Here is a 27,161-nt window from a genome sequence, read left to right as displayed (position 1 = left end):
GTTGAGTTGTAATGCAGGCGTATTTTTAAATGATGTTCTGTTTGGAAGGGTTATAAAGTACTTGACTGCCTCAGAACATTCCCACCTCATTCTGTGGCCTGTGTAAATCCACCTCAGTCAAAAGAAGGGTGGCCTCAGTAATAAAGAGTTTCTGCATTAATTGTGCATGTGAACAGTACATCAATGTTCCAAGTGCCCACTTCCTTGGCAAATGCTAAACCAAAATTCTGAATTCATTCATCGTTGTGCTAATTTTGAAATACCTACGCAATCTTCCTAATGTTGTCAGAGGGCCAGAACTGAAAATATTATTTATTCTTGATTCCTGGAACTTGATTCAAAGTCATTTGGTGTGCTTCTGATTTCACAGAGCTACCCCTCAATGCATTTCTTCAGTTCTGTCTCTCTTTGCACCAGCAGGTGGCAGAGTGAATAAAACTGACTGCCTCTGCTTCTTGCTTATTGACTTGTGCAAATTCTAACTATGCCCAATGACTGCTTAAAGTATACTGCATGAACTGAACATCTTGTTTCAAACTGATTATGTGAAATCAGTGGATTAAATATTACATTCAGTTTAAAACAGTTTGGGGACATTGAGAATTGTCTAAATAAAGCAGGGGCCCCTGCTATGTACCTCTTGCGCTTCTCTAGGATGCAAGTGAACCCCTCTGTCTGGAATGATATCCAGGTTACCTCCACTGTCAGAGGCCATATGCTGCTGAATCCTAGTTACTGTGAATTTCAGGAGGGGAGAGTGCTTTTGTGCTTCGGTCCTGCCTGCAGGTTTCCCCACAGGCATCAGACTGGCCACTGGGAGAGCAGATTGCTAGATTAGATGGGCCATTGCACTGGTCTAGCAGTTCCTCTGTTAATGTGTTTAGAGGCCATTGGGTAACAACCAATATATATGAGTGCAAAAGCGGGATCTAAACATTATGGGGGCTTACAAGTTTGTTATTTAGATTGGTAGACGTTTAAATAGATGGTGGAGGTTTTCAGCTTTCGTCAGGAACTGTAGCCTCTTGTTATTAAGAAAGACAGTATAAAGCTATGCACCAGTGCATGGTGTCACCAGAACTGAAATCTATTCAAGGCTCTGGAACTGGCTGCAAGCCAATGGGCAATCTAAGCCCAGCCATAACTCTGGCCCTGTCAGTGGATGGTCACTGGGCCAATTAAGAGTTTCCCCATCATTGTTACAGTGCTAGCCTCGCTTACTTTGTAGACATTACACAGAATCATTTATACAACCTGGTGGACTGGAAGGGACCTTCTACCAAATCATTAGAACATGGGGACCTCTTTTTGATCCACTGTAAGATGACATTTTCCCAATCCTGGGGATCGTGAGATCTGTGCTTTCAGAAGGTTGGCTCATATACTGAAGGCTGAAGGCCAACACAAGATGAACAAGTCACACATTCCAATCACAGAGATTATTTTTTCCCCTCTGACTCATTGTAGTTCAGTTTTACTGTACAGTGGTACCTTGGGTTACATACACTTCAAGTTACAGACTCCGCTAACCCAGAAATAGTGCCTCTGGTTAAGAACTTTGCTTCAGGAAATCGTGCTCCAGCAGCAGGAGGCCCCATTAGCTAAAGTGGTGCTTCAGGTTAAGAACAGTTTCAGGTTAAGAACGGACCTCCAGAACGAATTAAGTACTTAACCTGAGGTACCACTGTATCTCTTACATGCCATGGACTTTCTTCTTCTTCTTCTTCTTCTTCTTCTTCTTCTTCTTCTTCTTCTTCTTCTTCTTCTTCTTCTTCTTTGAATTTATATACCCCCCTATACCCAGAGGTCTCAGGGTGGTTCACAGAAAAGATAAACATAAAAACCACAATATATATAATAAATAATAAACTGAATAGCACGCCCCCCCCAAAAAGAGCCACATTTTAAAAGGGCATAGAATGTCAATCAGATCCACCAAAGGCCTGGTTAAAAAGGAAGGCTTAGTGATAGCCATTTTTTTAAAAATGTGTATGTACAGCATTAGGTTTAAGTTTTATATTTATATGAACTTAAACCTAATAAACCTTAAATTTATGCCAAGGTGCCTCCTAAGCAGTTTACAAGTATAAAACAATATGCAAAAAATAAAAAAATAAACACACACAATTAAAATACACAATAAACCAGTTCATCAAAACATGAAAATCAACACCCACAGTTGACATGCACAATAAAACAGGCCCATTATTTCCATGTTACTGCATAACAGTCAATATACTTTACATCCCCTTCACGTCCAGGCACTCCTCTGCTCCCGATAAATCAGATTGCCGAAGTATCCAGATAAGGGGGAGTGAGGGTGACACATTTCTCAGCCACGGGTCTCGCATGAATCATTGCTGAGAAGCAGCAACTGTAACTGGGAATGCTCAGGATGAACCACAGGGGAAAAGATGAAAAAGCCAAACTGGACTCGGGTGTGTTTGGTACACATTGAAACACCAGGTATAGCCATCTCTTAGCCATTTCTTAGATACCCCCGCTAAAATAGCTGTAACAAATAATTATGGCATTTTTAATAGCAGCTCTTTGAGGAAGAGAAAGGAGTAGCCAGAAAGGGGTCTTCAGTGGCTTGCAGAATTGCCTACCCTTTTTGGTAGGCATTGAGAATAAATGGCATATGCTTTTACCAACCATTTTCTACAAGGTATTGCAATGTGGGAACATAATTAAGAGGAATTGGAAGCCTTTTCCTTCTGGTCAGTTCCAGGGATAATTTGTTTGTTCATTTGCATATTCAATTTCTCTCCTTCCCTGCCTCCCAAAGGAGACCGGCTCAACAAACAACAAAATAGTAAAAGCAGCAACAAAAAAATTTTCTGATAAAAAACAACAACAATTAAGAACATTCAAGAAATCAAGCATCACTCTCTGGCTTCCCAGCCTGTTTGTTTTCCACTTCTAGCTTCCAGCTCGCATCACTCAGCTCTCTGAACTCTCAACTTTTTCTTTCTAACTACCAGCCAGTTGAGGGAGGGAGGTTCACCCATTTGGTATCTGGCACAGATCCACTTCCTTTGATCCCTTAATAGCCCATTACCTAGACTATCACCTCACCAGGAAGCTAGCCTGGCTTATATTTTAACACTTGCATATATTCTTTACTGTTTGAATAAAAGATTCTGTACATGACAGATACAAAATAAGACAAGGGACTGCCGTTTGATTTTTCTCCCTAACCTACAGATGCAAAGTAGCGTCCAATTCAACTTCCCATTTACATGTGTGTATAGTTGAGCATTGATTTAAATTTGAGGCAAGGAAGTGGATGGGATCTATTTATTACATTATGTGTTTCAGGAACCTCAGAATACTGACAGATACATGTTATTTTGAAGGGACATGTACAAAACAAACTGATTTACAGTATGCTGCTCTTTATAGCCCCTATATTCTGTGCGACTTACTCTCAGGAAAATGTGCATAGGGTTGAAACTCAATGGGGCTCATGTCTGAGTAGATATACATAGGATGGCCCTATTCATTCACTAATCTTCATGCCAGAGGAAAGTCGAGGAAGGAAGCTCTCATGGAAGAAAATGATAACAAATTATAATACAAATGCAGGTGATTACTTAATGAGCCATTTTTCTGTCATAGATTTTTTTTAAAAAACCAAACCCCCTCAATTAACATTGTTAGTATCCCAATTAAAATTAGTGAATAGGTGTCCCCCAGAGACTTGTTTGTTCAAAATGCACCCTGGGAAGTCTGGATCCGCCCTCCCCTCTTGAAATTCTGGGGGATTTTTTTTAAAACACAAAGATATGCACATTTATGGGTGTTGCCAGGTGGCTGAAATTTCTTTCAACTACAGGCATAAAATGCAGATTATTCTTGATACTCTTGAAGCTGAACAGCTGAAGGTTTTTGTTTTATAGATACGCAAGTCCAGAGAAAGTAAGCAAAATCCCTTAGTCTGGATTTCCTACCAGGAGAAAATGCAGAGCTTTCACAAACTGGTATTCTTGAAGAAATATTTTGCTGGGCCAGAAATCACAGGGACAGATGCACTGTAATTCTAATTATGAAAGATTGTCATTACCTATTCTTGAATTTTTATTTTTATTTTTACAAAAGTCCTTCTGCCAAAACAAACAAGAGCTGCAGCTTAAGCATAGGAATTTGTTTAGGAGCAGTGTATAAAACCCTCTAAGATTATTGTTTTTTAAAAATCCAACTTTTCTTGCTTGTGTGAGCCATCTTTATTGGAATGTGGTAAGGGTTCCAGTAGCAATGAGGTCTCTCACAAGCTCCCCTGTTATCACAGTGTATGGAGAAGGCAAAAGGGTTGCTGGCGGCCTTTGGCTTTGCTGCTTAGAGGGACAGAACCAGATGAGGATCTTCGGATAGCTGCAGGGCACATGCTCGTAGTTTCAGTGCCATTCATAAGCAAGTCACCCTTAAACATTCATTTCCTATAGAGAAAAATTCAGAAAGATGAAGGATGCCTGAAAGTAGCCTTTGGTTCAAGGTCATTTAGCACCTTGCCTGAATGGGACTAATAACACAGGTGTTGCTGCAAGGTTTGGCTTCAGCCATTGCTACATATTTCATATCACGCTGGCTTCTCAGTCATCATAATGAAGGATTGATGGTCATATTTCCAGATACAAGGAACCATGAAGAACATAGGTCATACTGCCAACTAAGTACCATCCACACCAATTCCTGGAGAGGCCAGGAATTGAACCTGGAACCTCCTGTGTGCAAAGCACACTGAGCTATGGCTCTTCTCCTCCCCAGAACAGAATATGGTGTTCATTGGCTGAATGAGCAGAGCGAGGAACACCTAAAGCCATGTTTCCTCTCTGTAAGGTCTTGTAAAAAGGGTGCATTTGTATGCCTCACTTCCCAGAGTATGGCCAGCATAGGAGAAGGGCCATAGCTCAGTTGTAGAGCATCCACTTTACATACCAAAGGTCCCAGGTACAGATCTCCAGCATCTTCAGGTAGGGCTAGGAGAGAACTCTGTCTGAAAACCGGGAGAGTTGTGGTCAGTCAATGCAGAGCTAGACCCACCCAGGGTGTGACTAGGCAAGAGGCAGCTTCTCATGTCCATAGACATAAGTGTTTGATAAGGGTAGTCAACCATTTGGTTTTTGGATGGTCAAAAGCTTTAGTCCGAATTCTGGAACCATTCTCACATGGTCCTTATCGCCCACTCCAGAACTTCACTAGGTGACCTTGGACAAGACAAGACACTCTCTCTCAGCCTTAACATGTGCACACGCACACATGCACATAGCACAGTTTAGGAGTAATAATGCTAGTCTACCATACAGGGTTGTGGAAAATGTATGGAAAGTGCTTTGAACACCTTGAAGCACTATATAATCTTGTACTAGCTGTCTTGAGTTCCTTGAGTTGGATAAAAATGTGGTCACCCTAAGAGATCATGTAAAAATGCAGAGAGTGTCTAATCCTTAACAAGTATGACCAGAGGTACTTAATTTTTGGATAAGAGCCTTATCTTTGCCCTATCCTTTTATTTCTTTTTCTTTTTTTAAAGGCATGTCTACTGTCAATATGTGTGCTAACAGCAGCTGTATGAAGGGCTGGCGACTGCATAAGCAACTCCCTAGCATCTTTTTTTCATTATCTCCTAATTCAGCATTAAAAAAAAAAAAAAAAGTTTGGCGCCTGTATTTCATTGCTCTCTCTGAACAACTCAAGACATTTCCACCTGCTTCCTCCGCTGGGACATTTGCCCAGAAAACCCGAAGCAACACACACACACAGAGGGAGAGAGCAATACAACAAAGCACGCTAAACATTGATCTGCAAATCTGCTGGGCTAGAGGTGGTCCAGCCCACTAAAGAGCCACCGTTCACCGTTGCATCGATGGCTTTAGAGGCGACCCCCAGGCTTCATGCTTTGTTAGGCTCTGCAGGGTGCCACGTGGGGACTCTGGCTCTGCCCCTGGGGCTGCCAGGAGAGGGGTGGCAGGGCAGGGTTTCCAGCTCCACTCCAGTCCATAGATCCTTGACGGGTTTTCTTTTTCTCTTTTCCCCCTCCTCTCTTTCCTTCCTCCCTCCCTCTCTCTCTCTCTCCGTGTGTCCCTGCTCCTCTCTCTCTCTCTCTCTCTCCCCTCCCCCTTCCTATGCGTGTGCGCCCTCCTCCTCCTCCTCCTTTCCACCCCTCTCTCTCCTCTTCCTCCCTCACCAGCTCGCCGGGCGACCCTGCTCACCGTACCCACATTAATGGCGGCATCTTCCGAGGAGGACATAGACCGGAGACCCATCAGGAGAGTCCGGTCCAAGAGTGACACCCCTTACCTCGCGGAGGCCAGGATCTCCTTCAACCTCGAGGCAGGTGAGTGGCGCCCACCTCGCCCAACCCCACCACCCGCTAGCCTCTCATCCAAAGCCCTTCTTCTCCCCGGTGGAAACATGAGGTTGCTATTGCTGTACATATCTGCAACACAATCTCTCTCTCACACACACACCGCTTTGTGTCTGCTGGGTGCAGAAGTGGCGGGGGGGGGGGGGAGCCGCTGCAGGAATGTGAATCCCTGACATGTCCTGGCTGTCACCCTCGCTTTTCTCCCCCACGATCCCGCCCTTCCAAGGCGCTGGTGCAATACGCGCGCACACACACACACACACACACACACACGCGGCTGGAAACAGGGGAGGAGCGGGGGCGGGGGGCGGCGGCGAGGCGTCCATCCCTAGACTTGTTTGGGTGACAGCGCCGGATTCCCTGTCTGGAACTGGAGGCGAGGCGAGCAACGGTGACCTCGAAGTTGAGAATGTGGAGTAGCCCTCTGACACCCTGGAAGGCGCGGGTGGGTGTCTGCTGGGTGCAGAGGTGGGGAAGGGGAGGGAGACCGGCTTCCCCGGCTGCATTCGGCTTCTCGAAAGGTTGCTGCTGCCTTCGGGCGCCTCTCCCGCCTCTCTGCCTCAGGCTCTCCCTCTGAGCCTCCGGCCCCGCCCCCTGCACCCTGCACAGCGTTTTATCTGAAGAGTTGCATTCCCTTTCAAAGCCACCTGCTAGCTGCCAGAACTGCTTTCCTCCTCCTCCTCCTCCTCCTCTCTCAGCCTAGGCTGGGGTTCATAGCTCTTGCTGGGACCCCCAAGTCCAAATGGGCACCAGCTGGCATAGCTAATAGGGCAGGCAGGATGGGAGATGGAGGCTGAGAGCATCTCAAGGGATGCTGTTCCCCAGCCTGGCCCATCTCAATCCACTCTTCCCGGTTCTCCCTTCTCAAGCTGTCATTCCCTCAGCCTCTACCTCTGCCTTTGTAGGGTTGCCACCTCCTGCAGATAGAGCATTCTTTTGGCTTTAACAGAAGCCTAACATGCTAAAATCACGCCTCACTGAAGCACTTTGGCATGACAGGGAGGGAGTGTCACATACTTGCAGGCTGTATTACCCGTGGGGTCCCTTGCCAGCTCTACAGTTCTATGATTCTGTGCTCTGGAAGGCCCTGGATCAGAGCCAGCAAAAAGGGGGCAGCCCTGCTATTTTTTGCCCAATGATCCAGCACCTCCAGAGAACACTCATCCTCCAACCAGCCAACCATCCTCCTTCAAGTATCCTTCTGTCCTCTGATCTCATTAGTGCCTTCCACAGTTACCTGAACAACACACTTCCACACTCTTCAAGTTCTGCTGCCTCATCAGGTGAGCATCCCATATAGCAGCCTCATGCGCAATCTTATCTGCAGGTCTCTCTAGCCCTTTAGTCCAGAATTGCCTCTTTACCTCCTCCATAATCCTGGCTTCCCAATCATCCTTCTTCTGCACCTCCAAACATTTGCCCTTTCATGCTTTGCTGTTCACCTCAAAGGGCTCTTTCCTCCTGCAACCTGCTCTTTACCTGCTTCTGAAGGAAGGGAGGAGGAAGGGGAAGTGGTGGGTGCCCCAGACATACACAACTGTGCTCAATTGTGACCTCTTGAGCACCTTCCTTACTCAGGCATTCAGACTCACGAAAAGTCTGACAGAATTGAGAGCTCATCCACGCTTCCCTTTGCTTCGTGCTTTCTAGGCACAGGTCTGGGCTTTCCAGGTCTGTGTTCAAGCAGCCACATTTTACCCCTGAATTGGAGCAAACGACAATCCTTCAATTATTTCCATTAAATATCTGGAGGCTTTTGGGGTTAAGCTAATGTATACTGGAAACTATGGTTAATTTTGCTGGAACTCCCTGTCTCTCAGCATGCTAAAAGATTGCTTGAGCTGGGGTTTTGCAATCTTGTGGTTCTCTGTCTATTATTGAAATGGGTGTGTTTCTCCTCCACTCCTCTCTGACCTTCTTGTCTCTTTGCACCTAGTAAGATGTAAAATGCAAACTGTGTACCTTCATCGACCAGCTGATTGCTTTGGGTGACATGTCATTAATTCCTTTCTGGTCATTAATTGGAATGTGTGTGTGTGTGTGTGTATGCACACACATCATTTTTTGTTATGACAGCTATAACTATATAACTCAGGAACCACAAAGTGATGCCAAATTGTGTTGGTTTTTTAAAATGTGCGACTGAAGATAGAACAATTAGAGACTGTAGGGTCTGGGACAGCATGATGGAAGGGTTTGAGGTGCCATTGAAAGGAGATTGTGCATAGTTGCTAAGCTGCTGAGTCTACAGTGGACAATATTGTCATGGATAATGCTATGTCATGCCACTATATAAACAGATTAGAGTTTAATCATAAACAGCTAAAGGGAAGGCACCTTCAAGTCACTTAATGCCTTCATCGTTTAACCTTCCAGTTCCTTCTCTGTCAAGGCTGAGAGGTTCATATAGCTTTTAATTCCCAAGCAGGCATGGCAAGAATGCTAGCCTAGCTGTTACCTCTTCTCCTCACTTTTAACATGTGCACTGAGGAAAGGAAAGGCTCCCCCCACCTATTAAATACCATGCTGTCTCTCATTGGGCTCATTCAAAGAAATATCTCTTCATGGGAGTGTAAATACTCAGCAGAGTGCTGGAGGATGTTTTCATTAATCCATCTGCCATTTGATGCTTTGAATGTAAAAAATGTGGTGCAAATTGGTTGCTAAGCAATGTTTACGTTATTGAGAAAAAAGCCTCTGTAGTAAGCATTTAGCTCTGGTGGTGTGTTTTTTTTAATCATAAAGTACAAAACAAGGGCCCTTAAACTGGATAAGGACCAACAGTTGCTTAAGGAAATTTATCCTAACTACTTGCATAGAGAGTTTGGCCCTGAAAATGCTAAGGTACAAGATCTTTTGCACTGTTTGGGGATTTATTTATTCCTTTATTCACAATCCAGATTGGTAACATAGATGCTGTCATTCAAAATTGCACACTTTTTTGCATTATTTTTAAAGAAGGCATACTGGAATGTTGTCTGATTCCCTGAAGTACAGGGCTCCGTATGTATGAACTTACTGCTTTTCTTAAGATGTAATAGTCATATATTTACAGACTGGCAGTGCAATGTCTTTGTGCACTGTACTTCAACAGAACAAGCCCTTTTAGGTTTCCCATTTTGTCACCTTATCGCTATTTACAGTTTCTCAGCTGGAAACTTTAGTAGCTGCGGAACAGTATTCTGAGACAAAATGTTTGCAGTGTGGAGTGTCCTGTTTAGAGTTCTAGTCAGCCAGTCATGCTCTCCTCCAGGAGATTCCATTCCATTACCCTCCCACCTGGTCCCACCACGACCATCACACAAAAAAAGAACTAAACAGTCAGCATTCCTATGGCCACTGAACACATTCAGTCTTCCTTGGAGCCCTTCCGGGTTTCCCCACTAAATATTTCTGTACTTCTCCAAACCACAGAGTTTCCCCATGCCTGATGAGGGGTCCCCCTTCTGCTTGGTGGTGGTGGTTTGGCTACATAAACAGTGGCACCCACCTCTGAATACTGGAAATAGGAGGAATTATGAAGGAAGAAAACACAAAACTAACCTGAGCATCAGGCGCTGTTCAATCAAATGTGGTGCTGAATGGGATGTCCATAAACCAATGAAAGAAAAGGAATTCTTTTCAGAAACTGCATGTATGTGCTGCAGAGTCATCTAAGCATGCTGCTAAATATATATATATATATATATATATATATAGGCATCTGGAAGTAAGAAGTAATGCGATTTGTTTTTTCTTCCAATTCAGTGCAGTCAGAACTAAAACAATTCTAGAGGCACTGGATGCATTCTCTACCTCGCTTCTCACTTAATGCATTTATGATTACAACTCCTGCTGCTCAACTGCTGCTTGCATTGCTGTTTTGCCTGCCAGCTGCTACTTCTAGGCTTCTTTCATCTGGTCATTGTATTGTCCTAAGATAGCAGCTGCGATAAGCTGCATCAAGGTAGAGCTTTTGCTTGTATTTGTATTTAATAGGCTCTCCAGCAGTAAGGCCCATATGCAGATATGCACTACTAATCTTTGCAAAAGAAATGGCTGAGAGCCAACAGTTTTGTTTACCTCTTTGAGCTGTAAGTTATAATTATACTATTACTGCTGCTATCTATGTTGCTGAACAGTCAGAGGCTGCACATGCGGAGGCAATTATGCGGTTTGGGAATAGCAAGGATTTGCTCTGTTTCTCCAAGCAATTAAAAGGGGCAACCTTTAGCTGCCCTTCTAATCAGATTAAATTAATAATTTGCTTCTCTGTTTTGACTTGCATTGTTTCAAGAAAAATCAGTATTTTATTATATTGGCTTGTATGTACTGGTTTCACTCTGTGCGCCATTGACATGCTAGTGTCCTGTGAGTTTAGAATACTTGTAGATTCCACAAACTCTTAGGCTGCGCTTTTTGTATTTGGGAGTGGGGGAAAGGAGAGAGTATATTTCCATATATACCCAAGAGGGGGCCATCCCTCTGCAAATCATATTCATTTATTCATGCTGCTTTTACAGTTCCCCTTGATATAAATGGGAACTCTATAAGAACAGAGCAGACAAACTTCCTAGTATATTATGCCCTAAATGTACAGGCCATTCTGGAACAGTATCTTAATGCATGTGACAGTGGATGTGATTGCAGCAAATACAAATATATGGTCAGGAGTAATGGGAATTGTAGTCCAAAATGTATGGAGGACACCAGATTCAGGAAGCTGGTATAGATATACAGTAGTGGGAATACAAAGCATACTGAGAACTCAGAAGGCTTCACTTCAGTGAGAACTGGGCAAAAATGTTTTTCTGTGCATTGGGTGGCATTCAGTTAAGCTTTACTCAGAGTAGACCCATTGAAATTAATGGACATGACTAAGTTAGGTCCATTCAATTTAATGAGCCAAATTGAATTTCATCCATTGTTACCTGATTTCGTATTCTTCTTCTTAAAAAACAAAATGTGGACTCATGAAGCTTTAGCCAGTAAAATCAAGATTTCAGATTTTGTGGCTCAAGGGTTCTTAAACTGTGGTCCGTGGATCCCCTAGCTTGGGTGGCTTTCAGGGCACACACACAAAATGAAGCAATAAAATTAATTGTATGCACAATTTTCTGTGCATGAGTTTCTGTGCAGTTTTCTGGGAAGGAGGTCTGTAGCTTTCATCAGATTCTCAAAGGGGTCTCTGACCCAGAAAAGGTTAAGAACCACTTCTCTAGCTTAAAAAAAAAGAGCAAGCAATAAGCTGTGATGTCCTTATCAGGTCATGCTGTTAATGGGAGATGCACAAATGCCAGATCCATTCTAAAACTGGGTACGTATTGTGCAGTTGTTACAATGAGAACTAATGGCTGCACTCCAACTTCTATGTGCTGTTTCCTTGCCCTGTGCCATCAGGTTCTGTTTTGACGCCAAAAGGGCAGGAAGATTGGGGTGAGCCAAAGGGAGTGTTTTTGTACCCATGTGCCACAGCATGAGTAGCAGCAGGAAATAGCACAGCTGTATTCTGTAGTAGCCCAGGAACATGAGGCTGATTTTAGCTGTGTGTTTCTTGGAAAGCCATTGCAGACCAGCAAGTGTTCAAATATGCTTCATCCTGGTTCCAGATGTGGCAGGGAATAGAGACCCTGCGTTGGCAAATGTACAGTGCAATCCTACGTGTGTTTTCTCAGTTGAAGTACATTCAACTGAGTTCAGTGGGGTTTATCCGTGCTTAACACTGCAGCCTAACAGTGCAACCCTACGAATATCTACATATTTGAGAGGTTATTTCCTTTTCCTCAGTTGCAAAGAAATAAATGTAGTAACACCAATGGCATTGTCCAGCCAAAAGGCAGCTCTCAGTGCTCTGCCAACAGAAGTCAAGAGATGTCACACATAAAATGACTTTGTATGGCATGGCTATTGCAGCTGGAGTGAATATGCTAGAATAAACATTGGATTTCAGCTATTATGCACGTTCCCGGCCAGCCAATGGAGTCTGGCAAGTTAAGGAAATTCAAGCAATCTACATGCCAGGATGATGCTGGGGTTTCCCCCAACTTGTTCAAGACTTTGCACAGAGTCCAATTGAGCTTGTTTCGTCTTGGATTTGAATGATGCCAAATGCGCTGCAATTTTGTAAGAAATAGATTATCTAGTTTAATGTATACCTAGAGAACCAATCTTTATAATTGTCATCAGCATGGGAACAGGGGGAGAATGTAGCTAGATAGTTATCACTTAAAATGGAAGTGTTAAAAATTTGTCTGGTGTTAAATCAGCAATGTGCAGAGTAAATATCTATGAAATTTTATGATGCTTTAAAATGAACACATAAGCATTTCTTCCAAGGTTTATTCTCTGATCATTTCAATGGGATTGGCCTAATTACAAGTTATTATTATTTTATTAATTCATTTATTTCAAAATTATGTTTTTATTATGACATTTTTGTTTTGGATCAGATTGTTACAAAGTGTGTGATCTTTGTTGTTTCTCCACCTTGTAAATTGTCTTGTTTATAGTAATATAGAAAGGCGGTGTACAAATTAGAAGTGAAATATATACCGTAATAATATGAAAGCAAATTGTGTTCTGAGGAAGATGTTGTTGTCTTTTTAAAAATCCAGTTGCAGACTATATATTTATTCTTCGTAACGCTTTTTGACCAGATTTATTAAAGTGCTTTCCCTACTCTCTTATCATCCTATATGTGACTACTCAGAAATTCAGTCCCATTGCATCCAGTTTGCTCCCAGGTAAGTTTTGCTGCAGAAATAATTAAAAGCCAGTTATTACTTCCCTCAAACAGTTGGCTCTGACTCTGATCCTCCAATCAGTTACTTTATAGTGATCTCATGACTCCTTTGGGAGACGAGGGAGTCAAGAGGGTTATGTTTAAAGGAGACGGACTTACCTTAAATACTTAGGTGGCTTCTAGCAGCAGCTCAAGACTAGTGGTGGGTTTTAGACAGGGCTTCCCTGGAGCTTCAGACACTGTTCATCTTCAGATACTGATGAACAGATCAGGTTTGCCTGGATTCTGAGATCTCTACTGTAGATCCTATATTGCAGGGAAGTCTCAGTGTGGGTTTTTTGTTTTTTTAACCTTTCACTCTACAGCACAAAAAGCCTCATGGGCTTGAACAATCTTACTTTTGTCTTTTGAAAAGATCAGAACAACTTTTTTACCACTGCAGGGTGACTTTCTGTAGTCTCTTTGTAGTAGCTGTGAACATGAAATAAGATCATAAATTCAGTTCCATGCTGGGCTTGTAGTGGGAACACAAGTGCAGCAAAATTGCTTTTTTGAGGTTTGAAAACTTGTTTGTGGTCTCATTGGTGGTTTATCAGCTTTTTTGCTTTTTGCTTCTTTTTTACAACTTATAAGGTGTATCAGTATTCATAGAATTTTTCTATTACATCACATATGTATGATTTGTTATCCAGCGAGCTGAACGTAGTCCAGGTAATTTTGTGCATGATTCCCTTCCTCTTTTGCAATACAAACAGTTTGTTGAGTCCCCAATGACCATGCCATATTTGGCCAATTTGCTTCTTTTGGCTTGGTGGTCAAATGTTGTTCATGCCTTTGTTGGGGGTATGGGAAAATCATACTTCATTGTGCAAAGCTACTTGGGTGTAAGTACAATGGAATTCATTGGGATGAATTTGTGAGTAAGCAAGCATAGGATTGGGGCACATATCCCTTCCAGATTTGTAGTTCTCTGACAGCCAATTCCCACTTTACACTATGGACCTAGGGATGGATGACAAAGGACAAATTGTGCACCAAGAAGAAACCAATTGAGATGAGTAGCCCACATCATTTAATGTCCTTTACAAACAGATCAAGATGGTTGCTCAGTGAATAGCCATAATCATCTAATCTCCCAGCAAACCAGTCAGGATGAATGCTCAATAGACAGTTTGTCTGGAAGCACTCCAAAAGAGAAGTGGATGGTATCTATATAATTTGCTTGTGAGTTTTGTACAGGAATATCTACGTTTGAGTAGAAAATGTAAAGTGAAAATTGGCTCAGAGTTTGGATAGCACAACCAGTAATTCCATGCCTGCAAGGAACATTGTTTTCCTTTCTTGGAGTACAATTAAACAATATGTAATGAGGATCTTCCCACTGTCAGGCATGAAAGGTGAAATTTTGCTATGCATTTGGAAGGCAGCCCACATAGAACCATAAAATTGTAGCGTTGGAAGGGACCCTGAGGATCATCTAGTCCAACCCCCCCTGCAATGCAGGAATATGCAGCTGTCCCATATGGGAATTGAAGCTGCAACCTTGGCGTTATCAGCACCACACTCTAACCGCAAGGGGTCACAGACTCTCATTTGGAAATTGTTGATAAGTTGCTGAAGGAAAATCCCTCTTTAATATGAGGCCATAAACAAGCATTTTAAAAGGCTCGACCTTATGATAAAATAGAATGAACCCTCACCATTTCCTTTGTTAGGAATAAGCGTGACTGAAAAAGAATTTTGCATAAAAGATACCTAAGCTAAAGAAAACGGCTCTCTCCTGTGTTAACAACATTAGTCCTAAGTGGATTTCTCCTCCATTCATGAGTGCTTAAATATCTGTGAAATCAATTTTATTGCCATAGTTAAAAAGGTTTTTTCCCCCTGGTATGTCACACACTGGCGGTTGTATTTATTTTCTGTCCTAGCTGCACCTATAGAAATCAGCTGGATTCCCTCAGTATATATGAGGGTAGTAGGATGAGGGTAGGGAGAGCAAGGATTACACACCTCCGTCATTGGTGCTGTGCAATGCCAGGTCCATAGGCAACGAAACCGCCACCATGCATGACTTTTTTGTCTCGCAGGGGATTGACCTGGCTTGCGTGACGGAGACCTGGGTACAGGAAGGCAAAGTAGTCTCCCTACATGAGATAACACCCCCAGGTTTCTCTGTCCTCCATCAATCGCGGACTGTGGGTCGGGGGGGGAGGAGTAGCGTTGTTATTCCGAGAGGATTGCTCTTTCAGAGCTCTGCCATCACCGGCGATCTCCGGCATTGAATGTGTTGGTCTCGTGTGGGGCACCAAGGAGAGCTTGGCTGTCTGGCTGGTGTACCGACCACCCAGCACACCTGCAGCCACCCTGTCAGACCTGCTGGAGGTGGTGGCGGGCTGGGCCTTGGAGTTCCCAAACCTACTGGTTTTGGGAGACTTCAACGTCCATGCCGATGCCGCTCCCTCCTCACAGGCTCTGGACCTAGTGACTTCCATGGCAACACTAGGGCTCTCCCAGTTTGTTTTGGGCCCCACTCATCAAGCAGGCCACACGCTGGATCTGATCTTTGGGGCTGGCATAGATATGATCATGCTCCCCGCTGTGGAAGTGCCATGGTCTGATCACTACGCTCTAAAAGCCAAGATTGACTTCCCGCTCCTCCCCGGCTCGGGTGGCGAACCTATTTGGGCTCGTCCGCGAAAACTGATGGATCCTGATAGATTCCGACAAGCCTTGCGGAACCCTGCTCCTCCTGGCGACTCATTAGATGACCTTGTTGAGGACTGGAATAACCGGCTCTTGGCAGCCATTGATGAGATCGCGCCTAAGTGCCCTCTGCAACCCCGTCGAAACCGGGCCCCTTGGTTTACTGAGGAGCTCCGGAAAATGAAGCGGGATCTCAGACGGCTAGAGCGAGTATGGCGACGGACTCATGACGGAGCCTCAAGAACATCTTATAGGACGCTTATGAAAGCCTATGAGATGGCTATGAAAGCTGCTAAGAAATCTTACTTTGCAGCTTCCATTGCATCCGCTAGCTCTTGCCCGGCACAACTTTTTAGAATAATTAGGTCAATAACGTCCTTAGGAGGACAACCAAATTTAAGCACAAATTCGACCCACAGCTGTGAGGCATTCGCGAGCTTTTTTGCGGAGAAAGTCCTGTTGCTCCGCCGTGACCTCCCTGCCAATTTACATACAGTGACTGAACTGGAGGCCCCTCGACTGACTTCAGGTCCAGTGTTGGACCATTTCGATCGGATACTCCCTACTGATGTGGATAGATTCCTCCAAGTTGGTAGGCCCACCACCTGCCTCCTTGATCCGTGCCCGTCTTGGCTGATTAGGGAGTGTCCAGATGTTGCGTGGACCCCCCTGGTTGAAATTATCAATTTGTCCCTTGACACGGGGACATTCCCAGGGGAACTGAAGGAAGCAGTGGTGTGTCCACTCTTAAAGAAAACTTCATCAGATCCCTTAGACCTATCCAATTACTGCCCAGTTTCAAATCTTCCATACCTGGGTAAGGTAATTGAGAGAGCGGTTGCTGAACAGCTTGGTAGGTTTCTGGAGGAAACATCGGCATTAGATCCATTTCAGTCCGGTTTCCGTCCTGGTTTTGGGACGGAGACTGCTCTGGTTGCCCTAACAGATGATCTCCGTAGACAACTGGATCGAGGCGGGTCAGGACTGCTGATCCTTTCAGATTTGTCAGCAGCCTTTGACATGGTCGATCATGATCTTCTGGACCACCGCCTCGCAGACGTGGGGATACAGGGCATAGCCTGTAACTGGTTGTGCTCTTTTATCTCTGGTCGGGGACAGAGGGTGGCACTAGGGAGGGAAATGTCGTCGTGCCACTCCTTGGTGTGTGGAGTGCCACAGGGCGCAATTCTCTCCCTGATGCTTTTTAACATCTTTATGCGCCCCCTTGCCCAGATTATCCGGATCTTTGGGCTGGGCTGTCACCAATATGCTGATGACACTCAGCTCTATCTGCTGATGGATGGCCACACCGACTCGGCCCCGAACACACTGACCAGATGCTTGGAAGCTGTAGCTGGATGGTTTCGTGGGAGCCGATTGAAACTAAATCCTTCAAAGACAGAGGTCCTATGGCTAGGTCGGGATGGCATGGGGATGAGGGACCAACTCCCTTCTCTTGCGGGGGCCCAATTAGTGCCATTGCCTTCCGTTAAGAGTTTGGGTGTAATCCTTGACGCCTCCCTTTCCATGGAGGCGCAAGTTACAGCAACAGCCAAGGCGACATTTTTCCACCTTTGCCGCATCAAGCAGTTGGTCCCTAACCTTTCCCGCCCCGACCTGGCCACAGTGATCCATGTGATGGTCATCTCCAGGCTTGACTACTGTAATTCGCTCTACGCGGGGCTGCCCTTGAAGCTGTCCCAGAAACTCCAGCGGGTACAGAATGCTGCAGCGAGGCTCCTCACGGGGTCTCTGCCATGGGAGCATATTCACCCAGTGCTTTTCAAGCTACACTGGCTTCCGGTGGAGTACAGGGTCAGATTTAAGGTGCTGCTTTTGACCTTTAAAGCCCTTCACGGCCTAGGACCCTCGTACCTATGGGACCGCCTCTCCTGGTATGCCCCACGGAGAGCCTCAAGGTCCATAAATAACAACACCCTAGTGGTCCCAGGCCCTGAGGAAGTTAGATTGGCTTCAACCAGAGCCAGGGCCTTTTCAACTCTGGCTCCGGCCTGGTGGAACGCTCTGCCTCATGAGACCAGGGCCCTACAGGATCTGATTTCTTTCCGCAGGGCCTGTAAGACAGAGTTGTTCCGCCTGGCCTTTGGCTTGGAGCCAATTTGATTCCCTCCCTCCCTCTCTTTCTTTTTTCTTTTCCTTCTCCTCCTGCGATGAGGCTACATTTTAATATTTTAATGTTCCATTATTTTAAAGTTGTATTTTATTTTTGTTTTTAAGTTGTAATCATTCATCTTGTTTTTATTATTGCTTGTAAGCCGCTCTGAGCCCGGCCTTGGCTGGGGAGGGCGGGGTATAAATAAAAATATATTATTATTATTATTATTATTATTATTATTATTAATGGGCAGGTTCTGCTCCCTCCATATATTTCTGCCTTCAGGTGGATTTACTTTGGGTATCATAGCTGCTGGAATGCAAGTAACGAAGGTAATAGGAAAGAATCAGTAACTCTGTTCTAAGGTTTTCTTTCCTGTTCAGAATTTCAGGGTAATCTGTTTTGGAATGGAATAATGGAATAACTTACTTTTACGGCTTCATCAGAATTTTAATGACAAGCAAATTTAATGACTATTTGAGCAAACCCATTTGGAACCTAAATTGCCTTTAGGTTGGACACATATTAATTTCATTTGGATTTCCGAATGAGCAAAATTGCATCTGCTAGGCATTTGTTCCCCATTTTCTGTAATAATGTGCAAAGCTGACGTATGATGTCATAGACATGCATTTGATATAGAAAACATGATGGATGGTTTGTAACCCACCAAGTTTAAGTTAATTGTGGGGTTGCTCTTATGCATAATTAATAGTACAATGCAAATGTACATAGCTGATCCCTTGGTTGCCTGTGGCAAATAAAGAATTGCCTTTGGGCAACCAGACAAGGAAACCTGCAACTCTGGAGCCAAATATGATTACTTTAGATAAGTGTGGGTAGGTAGAATAGCTAACTTTTGTGGGCTTGTTTGTAAGTAGTTCCTAATACTGTGGAAAAACAGATGGACTAGTAAATTTATCCAAATACTTTGTCACCCTGGCAAAGTCCCTTTGCGTTGAACAGCAGAGGAATGAAAAGTTCCTTGCCCATTTATTCTATAACAATAGACATGACACTTGAAAGTACCAATATATCCTATCAGGGCTAAAAATAAAAGCAACGTTTGTCTTAATAGAGCCTGGGAAATATTGATTCACTTAGAAATAAGCCATGTTCATCATCTATGGTCCAATGCTGTGAGGTGCTCTGTGCCTTTCAAGTCATGCTGACAGATGCAGACTGGGGTTCTTGGCATTTACACACACACAACCAAAATGAGAACTTTTCTTTCCAGTAAATAGATGGGTTAAAATGAGAATGGGGGACTGTGTTTAAATGTGGTTAGTTCTGTTAATTAACAGTCCTCTCCCTCTATAGCAGCTCTCTTCCTGCATCTACTTGTCTTGGCTCTAATTGCCTTTAATTCTAATTAAATAGGAGAGGATCTCATTTATCCTTCTTCTTAAATACAGAAGCACTTGCTCCAATTCATCTTGGAAGTACACATAGACAGAAGCAGGCCTGGCTGGATGGGAAATTGCATGTGCAAATCAGTGCTCTGTGTATATGGCTTGGGGGGGGGGGGTAGTTAGAATCCTACAGGTCAGTTGTCCAGAAAACAGAATGGAATATGGAATAGATTTATTCTCTCTCGTCCCATTCTCACTCCTTTGCCAGACATGGACATCTGATTTTTCGAATTATGGTTTTTCTTATGGGACTTACATGCACATAGCCTCGTGTAATCATATCCAGGGCACTTCATGCACTCTTTTCAGTTGCAATTGGTTTTTCAGGCCAGATGGACCCCATGCAGTAAATGGTCAGTCAGGGATGGCAGCAGCTCTTGGCATGCTTGGGCAACTAGCAGGACCAGGGTGCCCAGGCATGACCCAAAACTGACACTTGCCCCCACCAACCCCCATTTAAAAATGATGTCCAGCCTAATACTCTAAGCAATGCCAGGCAGCTGGGTCTTGCTGTCATTTTAATTTCTTTCCGCAATGCCCCATTTTCCTTTGCTTTGGGGGTATTCCTAGACCCAGCCATCTAGTTTTGTTCAGCCTGCAGCATCCCATCACTGCCAGGACTCACCATCAGAGGAGGAAGCCTACCAGAGGGCACTTTGCCCTGGTCTCCTCAAACCCAGAGTCAGCCCTGAGGTGCATCCTGTGCTGTGGACTGGGGGTAGGAGACGGTGAGGCAGGAGTTAGTTAAGAGGCCAAAGTAGAGGAAAGCCAGGAATGCCTTCAAGTAGCAAAGGGATTAACGTTGGAGAACATTTCTGAAGTGCCTAAAATGTATGCCCATAGACAGGGAAAACCAGGTTGAGTCAGGATGAATTAGTTCGCAACCCCATCAAATCCAGGGGCTCAAAAGTTGCTGTTAGGCTTTGGTGTATAGATATCTTACAATATATTTTGTACTTTGTGGAACATCTCTCTCATGACATGGCTAGCCATTCCCCCCACCCTCAGCTGTCACTATCATTAGATTATATTTCTGCCAATGCAACCGAGTAATAGTGAAAGCCTTGATATTAGATTATAATTCCGTATTTAAACAAACAAACAAAATGGCCACGATCAAACATTAAGCACTTTCGGTTTTCATTGATTTCAGTGGAAGAGGGAGAGGAAGTAAAACAGGACTCTGACAATTTGGGCTATATAGGAAGCTCCAAAGAAGATGGCCCAAGTTTGACGAAACTCAACAAAGACGATGCCTTGTTGTTTGCCATTAACTTAGGTCTCATTGCTTTGAAAGGAACTTAGTTGCAAGGAGTAAACATTAGGAAGAACTTTCTGATAGTAAGGGCTTGTCCGCAGTTCTGCTTGTCCCACCGCCTCTCCCCAAGGAAGCCTGCTCTTTACTGCAAATGCCAATCAGGTGTTTTCCATGGATTTATTTTATTTGCTTTATTTCATAAAATTGATACACCACTAGATTAAGAAAAAAAAAAACCCCACAAAGCAGTTTAAACAAGACAAGACAATCAAGAAAAAAATATCGCAATCCTACTTTAGAACATACAAAAGCTCTGATTCAGCAATAATGGGTGAGTTTTCCTGGGGAAAATCAAGGGGCAAACAGAAAACTGTTCAAACCTGTGCTTTCAAGACACAGGACAAGTGGAAGTGTGGACAAGCCGGTACGTGAAATGGACTACTACAGAAGGTGGTGGACTCTCATTTATTGGAGGTTTGTCAGAGATTGTTTGGCTGCATTGCATCTCAGAGGGTTGCATTGCGGTCCCGACCAACTCTACAGTTCTATGACTAATTTTAGCTCAGCTGGTGCTCTCAATGTTTCTATTAGTCATATCTTAGTCAAGATAGAGGTGGGGGACCTGATGTCTTCCAAAACTTGTTGGGCTCCAACTCCCACCAGTCCTGGCCAGCAAGGCCAATGGTCAGGGCAGGTGGGATCCATTTGTCTCAAGAGACAATGGAGTACATCTCTGGGGGAGACGTCAAACTGCTGTGTTAGCAACACCGAAGTTATCTGCCTGGGGTGCAAGCCTGCGCAGTGTGTGTGGAGGTCCTGTGCTGCCCAGATCACAAGACACTCCTCTTGGCTTCACTGGCATGGTCCAAAGGAAAGAAGAGCAATAAGTTTGGCACCAGCTTGGTTGCAGGTGTTGCCAGAAGGAGGCGCACAAGGTGCCATCCAATCGTCTTAGGGACGCCACTCTGGATTTGTGGAGGAATTACTCCTTATCATCTGGTGTTTTGTGAGAGCAACAGCTATTTTTTATTTGTAGCTACTGTTCGTTGCTTTTCCATTGGCTGCAATACTCTCATTTTGTGCTCCAAAAGTCCAAGTGACTCCAAGAGCCAATGTGGTGTAGTGGTTAAGAGCAATAGACTCGTAATCTGGGGAACCGGGTTCGCGTCTCCGCTCCTCCACATGCAGCTGCTGGGTGACCTTGGGCTAGTAACACTCCTCTGAAGTCTCTCAGCCTCACTCACCTCACAGAGTGTTTGTTGCGGGGGAGGAAGGGAAAGGAGAATGTTAGCCGCTTTGAGACTCCCTAGGGTAGTGATAAAGCGGGATATCAAATCCAAACTCTTCTTCTTCTTCATATTACATTAGGGTAGGTCCTAGACATCGTAGTCCAGGACCCAGCCACCTCTTTGACTTTGTACCAAATTATACCTCCCCTGCCCCTGGTAAGGTGCATATATGATGTCACCTTTTGGTATTGCATTTGGATAAACCAGGAGCTTATATCTCTCGACAATGGGCAGGGGTTGCTGTGTCCCCTTGCGCCTTTGTTTTATGTGTTAGTGAAGGGAACTTATAGGCTTAAATGATCGCTGTGATAAAAGGCTGTATAATCTTTAAGGTTCTTTCCTGAATCCAATTCAGGCTTCAGTCTTGCAGGCAATTAGTACTGTTCCATTAACTCCAGGGGGATTTTAGGAGCCTAACTTTGTACTGAGATTGCCTGTGTGAGTGATGGCTTCTACTCTTTGCCTCTTCTGTCTTTGTGGACATGGTAAGGAAGGAAGGCTAAGTGACCAGACTGGATTTAACAAGAGCAATGTTCCACTTCTTCTTAAAGCAACCTGGCATGTTCATTCAATCGTGAATCATTTTCATTTTGTTGTAGCACCGCAATTATGCGCTAGTGAATCATTAGAGGTGAGCTGCTAGAATTTCGATGTGTGTGTGGCAGATGGTTCCTGTACAACAGTGGGATTCGAGTCCAAATTTTACATCTTATCACTCTGATCATTCAAGTGGAAGAAGCCCAACAGAAGTGTTCCACAGGTTGTAATTTCCCAAAATCCTATGCCAGGTTTCTTGTAAAATTTCCGATCAAGATCCTTTAGGTACATTGTTGAACCAAACTGCTTCCACTTTTCAGGCAGCTGAAGACTGGGCTGCTAATATCACAACATATCACTTTGTGCTAATTTACTTACAGTTTCACACTTCTCTTGGCCATGGATAAGAGAAGATGGAAAGAGCAAAGAATGCATTTTTAGTGCCTTAAAATAAAACAAAGATGAAAAGCTATAATTAAAAGGCAACCATAGAAACCTTCATATTTGCTTTCATCAAAGCCCAAGGCCAAGAATAGTGGATTGTGCTGGCAATTAAATGCTAGTGATTTTTAGGACTGAATGTTAGTCAATAGTAGACCCCCCCCCTCCAACATACCATTAGAGAACAATTAGTGTTATAAAAAAAAATCCCTGTATGATAAGAGGCAAATCTTATGGTATATGAGACTGTTAATTCTACTACCCTCTTGACCTGATGCTCTCCAGCTCCCATCAGCCCCAGTCTGTGGTGACTGGGTTTGATGGAGTTGTAGACCAAAAACATTGTAGAGTGCCAGCTAGAGGAAGTCTGCTTCATGGTATGAAGAATGCTTCAGCTAATGTTTGGGGTCATTCTGCAGATGGAAAGTTGGAAAACCCTTCTATTTTTCATTTACCGTAACTAAATAACACATTGCTTTTGGGAAAGGCCATAAGGGTCTCTTCATATATTATCCTTTCAAAGAGTACACTGAAAAATGTACAGTATGAGAGAGAAAACCTGGTATCTGGAAACTTTTTATCACTCATCAAGCGTAGGCTGAAGCCAAGCCAGAGTTTTTGCTATGTACAGTGTAGTGCCTAACAAGGTAGGAGAAATCAGGATTTATTTAGAGACTGACTCATCAGCTAATGCTGCTTTTGGCAGTGAAATCACAACACACTTAGAAGGTGCTGGTAGGTAGATGTGTCAGTTGCTGTAGGAGAGCAAAGCCAGCCTTAAGTAAAGTTGACTCAAAAAGGTCATCATGATTTGTGATGGGTTAAACATATTGAAAGCTGTGCGGCTAAGTAAGCTAGAAACAGAAATACATGTTAGACTTGGGTATGGACTTCAGCTCAGCAATAAGAGCACATGTTTTGCACGCTGAAGATTCCAGTTTCAATTATCTGGCATTTCCACCTGGATTGCAGGTGATGGGAAACACAGATCTCTGCCTGAGACCCTGGAGAGTAGCTGCCAGTCAGAACAGGCTTAGATGGACAACTAATCTGACCTGGTTTAAGGCAACTTCATTTGTTCCCATTGGCCTATCATAATGTTGACCCAGCTTTATTATTTCAATGTGTTTCGGTTCTTTGTATTGGGAGCTAATTTGCTGCATAAGCTACAGATCTTTTAGGACATATTGCATGCCAGTCACCCCAATCTCCCAAGTGGTGCATGATTCCAGAGGTTCCAGTCACTTACTCAGGGTTCATGTTTTCTTTGGAATGAGCTACAGCAGAAACTGTGGTATCTTTATGATAGATGATATCATATATATGGCCCTTGCTGTCCCCAAAGCTGCAGTCTAGGATTCAGACAGTAATCAAGCTTCACTCTGACACTCTGGCTTCCCAGCCTGCTGCTTCCAGCTCACATCACTCAGCTCTCAAGTCTTTGTCTTTCTAACTACCAATGAGTTTCAGGGAGGGGCGTGAGGGGGGTGCCTTTTGTTTCCAGTTTTTAATTAAACTCTATAACTATCGTGGTCATGGAAAGAACATTTTGAGCTGCTGTGGCATGATAACAGGGGATGTCGGTTATTGTCACAGGGAAGTTGTAGAATGCCAAACCCTCTTTCAAACATAAAACAAAGGGTGGTCCAGTGTTTGCTGGTGACCATTGTCTGGTCTTGTCTGGCAGAAGGCAGGGTTATCAACAGCAGGTGGAACCAGAGCCAGTGACAGGTAGAGCAAACTAATTCCACACACCCCACCCCCATTCTTCTCCCTTGTGAGTTCTGAAAGGCGACACACTGTGACTGAGGAGGAGGAAGAGGCTGGCAATGCCACCTTCACCAGTTGCAAGTAAGGAGGCAGGCAGGTGAGGTCAGGCTGAGGTTGCTGGGTCAGTGGCCCATTCCCCCTAATGGATCAGCCACTACTGGGATGATCCTTTGAATGCGAAAAGACTTTCCACCCTGGAAGGGGCACTCCCAGTAGAACAGCTAGGGGGAAAATAATGTATGGGAAATATTGTAAATATTTTCTTTTCTACATCTCCTGCAGATGTCTTTATTTCCCCTTCTGGGTACAGCTATTGTGTTTAGCATGAAGAGAAAAGCCCACCAGTTGTATCCAATTAAGTTATAGTAAGAGTAAAGGTAAAGGTAAAGTTAAAGGGACCCCTGACCGTTAGGTCCAGTTGCGGACGACTCTGGGGTTGCGGCACTCATCTCACTTTACTGGCCGCGGGAGCCGGTGTACATGTGGCCAGAATGACTAAGCCGCTTCTGGAGAACAGAGCAGCACACAGAAATGCCGTTTACCCTCCCACTGGAGCGGTACCTATTTCTCTACTTGCACTTTGACATGCTTTCGAACTGCTATGTTGGCAGGAGCAGGGACTGAGCAATGGGAGCTCACCCTGTCGTGGGGATTCGAACTGCCAACCTTCTGATTGGCAAGCCCTAGGCTCTGTGGTTTAGACCACAGCACCACCCGCATCCTTAGTAAGAGTAGACCCTCTTAAATAGCGAAATTAATCATCTCCATTAGTTTCAGTGGGTCTACTCTAAGTAGGCCTAACACTGGCTACAGCCCTGTAGGTTTGAACTATACAGTCCTCTTTCTTGGGGATAATCTCTAAGCACCATGGCTGTGATTATATGAGTCTGCTCTGCACACTTTGTTTCTTGGGCATAAACGCAGATGGGGTGAGTGTCCCTCAGCAGGCCTTCCCTCCTGATCTATTGCACATGTTTTCAATCTGAAAGGGCTTAATGGAAGTATAAATATGGCTGGGTCTCAATTCGACTGTGGGAAGGCCCCGACCCTTGTCTCTCTTAAACCTGCGTGTAAGTTGCCAGGCATTGTGCACAGTGGGTTCCCTATATAATTAAGATCTGTTCCCTGATCCTGAAAAGCTCTGTGACAGCTCTGAGGAAAGGCAGAACGCTTAATATACTGTTCACTCCTGATTGCTGGGTTTTTGGAGGCCTTGGCTTTTTGCTTCACGCCTCTTTAGCCTCCTCACTGAGCATTAAGGGGAAATGCTGCTATGAATCTGCACACCCCGGTGTTTTAGCCAAGCCATTATTTTTATTTTTATGTTTTGCCCATTTTTTTGGGTGCAGCTGTCTGGATATATTTATATGAATCCATAAAAGGCAGTTATTTCAGTCTATAAACTTAAACTACCTTGTTCCTGGGGGTTAACTGTTTCCTTTGAGCTATTCTCTCTACACTGCTCTTTACTTCCCACTGTAACCTGTCGTTTCCACTCTGCTTTGCTTCTAAGGGCAGCTTGCCCCACCTATTTCCTTCACTTAGGCACCTGCCTGATTCATTGGTGACTAGTGCCCATGGGGAGAAGGCAGGGAGGCCAGCAGTAGGTGGAGCCTGAGCCAGTGGCAGGCAGAGCCATCCCTAATTGGTTGCAAGTAGGGATGCAGGTGGCACTGTAGGTTAAACCACAGAGCCTAGGACTTGCTGATCAGAAGGTCAGCAGTTCGAATCCCATGACGGGGTGAGCTCCCGTTGCTCAGTCCCTGCTCCTGCCAACCTAGCAGTTCAAAAGCACGTCAAAGTGCAAGTAGATAAATAGGTACCGCTCCAGCGGGAAGGTAAACAGTGTTTCTGTGCACTGCTCTGGTTCACCAGAAGTAGCTTTGTCATGCTGGCCACATGACCCAGAAGCTATACGCCGGCTCCCTCAGCCAATAAAGCGAGATGAGCGCTGCAACCCCCGAGTCGGCCACGACTGGACCTAATAGTCAGGGGTCCCTTTACCTTTACCTTTTAAGATGGCAGGCTAGTGAGCATATTGCAGTTGGCAGGGCAAGGCCCCATTCACCACCCTAATGGGCCAGCCTCCATTCACCCTTTCCTATAATATTTCACTGGTACAGAAATGAACTTGAACTCACATAGCTGCAGCAGCATCTCATGTGAGGTGTGCATTCAGCTTTCCATCTGAACTGGCTACCGTAGTCTCCCAGTACAACAGCTCCCTAAAGTATTTGGTACACTTATTAGCCAGCTCAAGGGCCAACATATTTGTAAGATGGTGCCTCAGGTTCCTCCAGTCCTGTTTTCCCTTCTCTCTAGCCCACAAAGATACCTATCTCTGCTCCATTAATTTCTGTGCCACGTAATGGGTGCTTCATGGCGAAAGACATCTCTTAGCTGAAGGCAGATGGAGGCAATTTTTAGATAGCCACACACACCCCTTGCAGCTCCACGTGTTCCCGGTCAGTTCTGGAAACAGTACAGTCCCTTACTTTGCAGTTTTATTACTGTGGAAGCTAAGAGCAGTATTTACAAACTCTCATG

General features: G+C 44.4%; 1 protein-coding gene across 4 annotated transcripts in view; it reads left to right on the top strand.

Annotated features, from left to right (window-relative positions):
* The window catches only part of PHACTR1 (phosphatase and actin regulator 1), a 258,294-nt gene that overhangs the window by 5,730 nt on the left and 225,403 nt on the right, over window positions 1-27,161 (top strand). For 3 of the 4 annotated variants that reach the window (XM_081014820.1, XM_081014824.1, XM_081014821.1), the window contains exon 3: window positions 6,191-6,337. In XM_081014820.1, the coding sequence (XP_080870946.1) occupies window positions 6,191-6,337 (147 nt within the window). Of the gene's footprint in view, window positions 1-6,190; window positions 6,338-27,161 lie in introns of those variants that run through there. The other variant, XM_081014827.1, reaches the window with a different exon arrangement.

Source organism: Podarcis pityusensis (assembly GCF_964106645.2).
Source record: "Podarcis pityusensis genome assembly, chromosome: 7".
Classification (NCBI taxonomy): domain Eukaryota; kingdom Metazoa; phylum Chordata; class Lepidosauria; order Squamata; family Lacertidae; genus Podarcis; species Podarcis pityusensis.
This window is presented reverse-complemented; position numbering and strand designations above follow the sequence as displayed.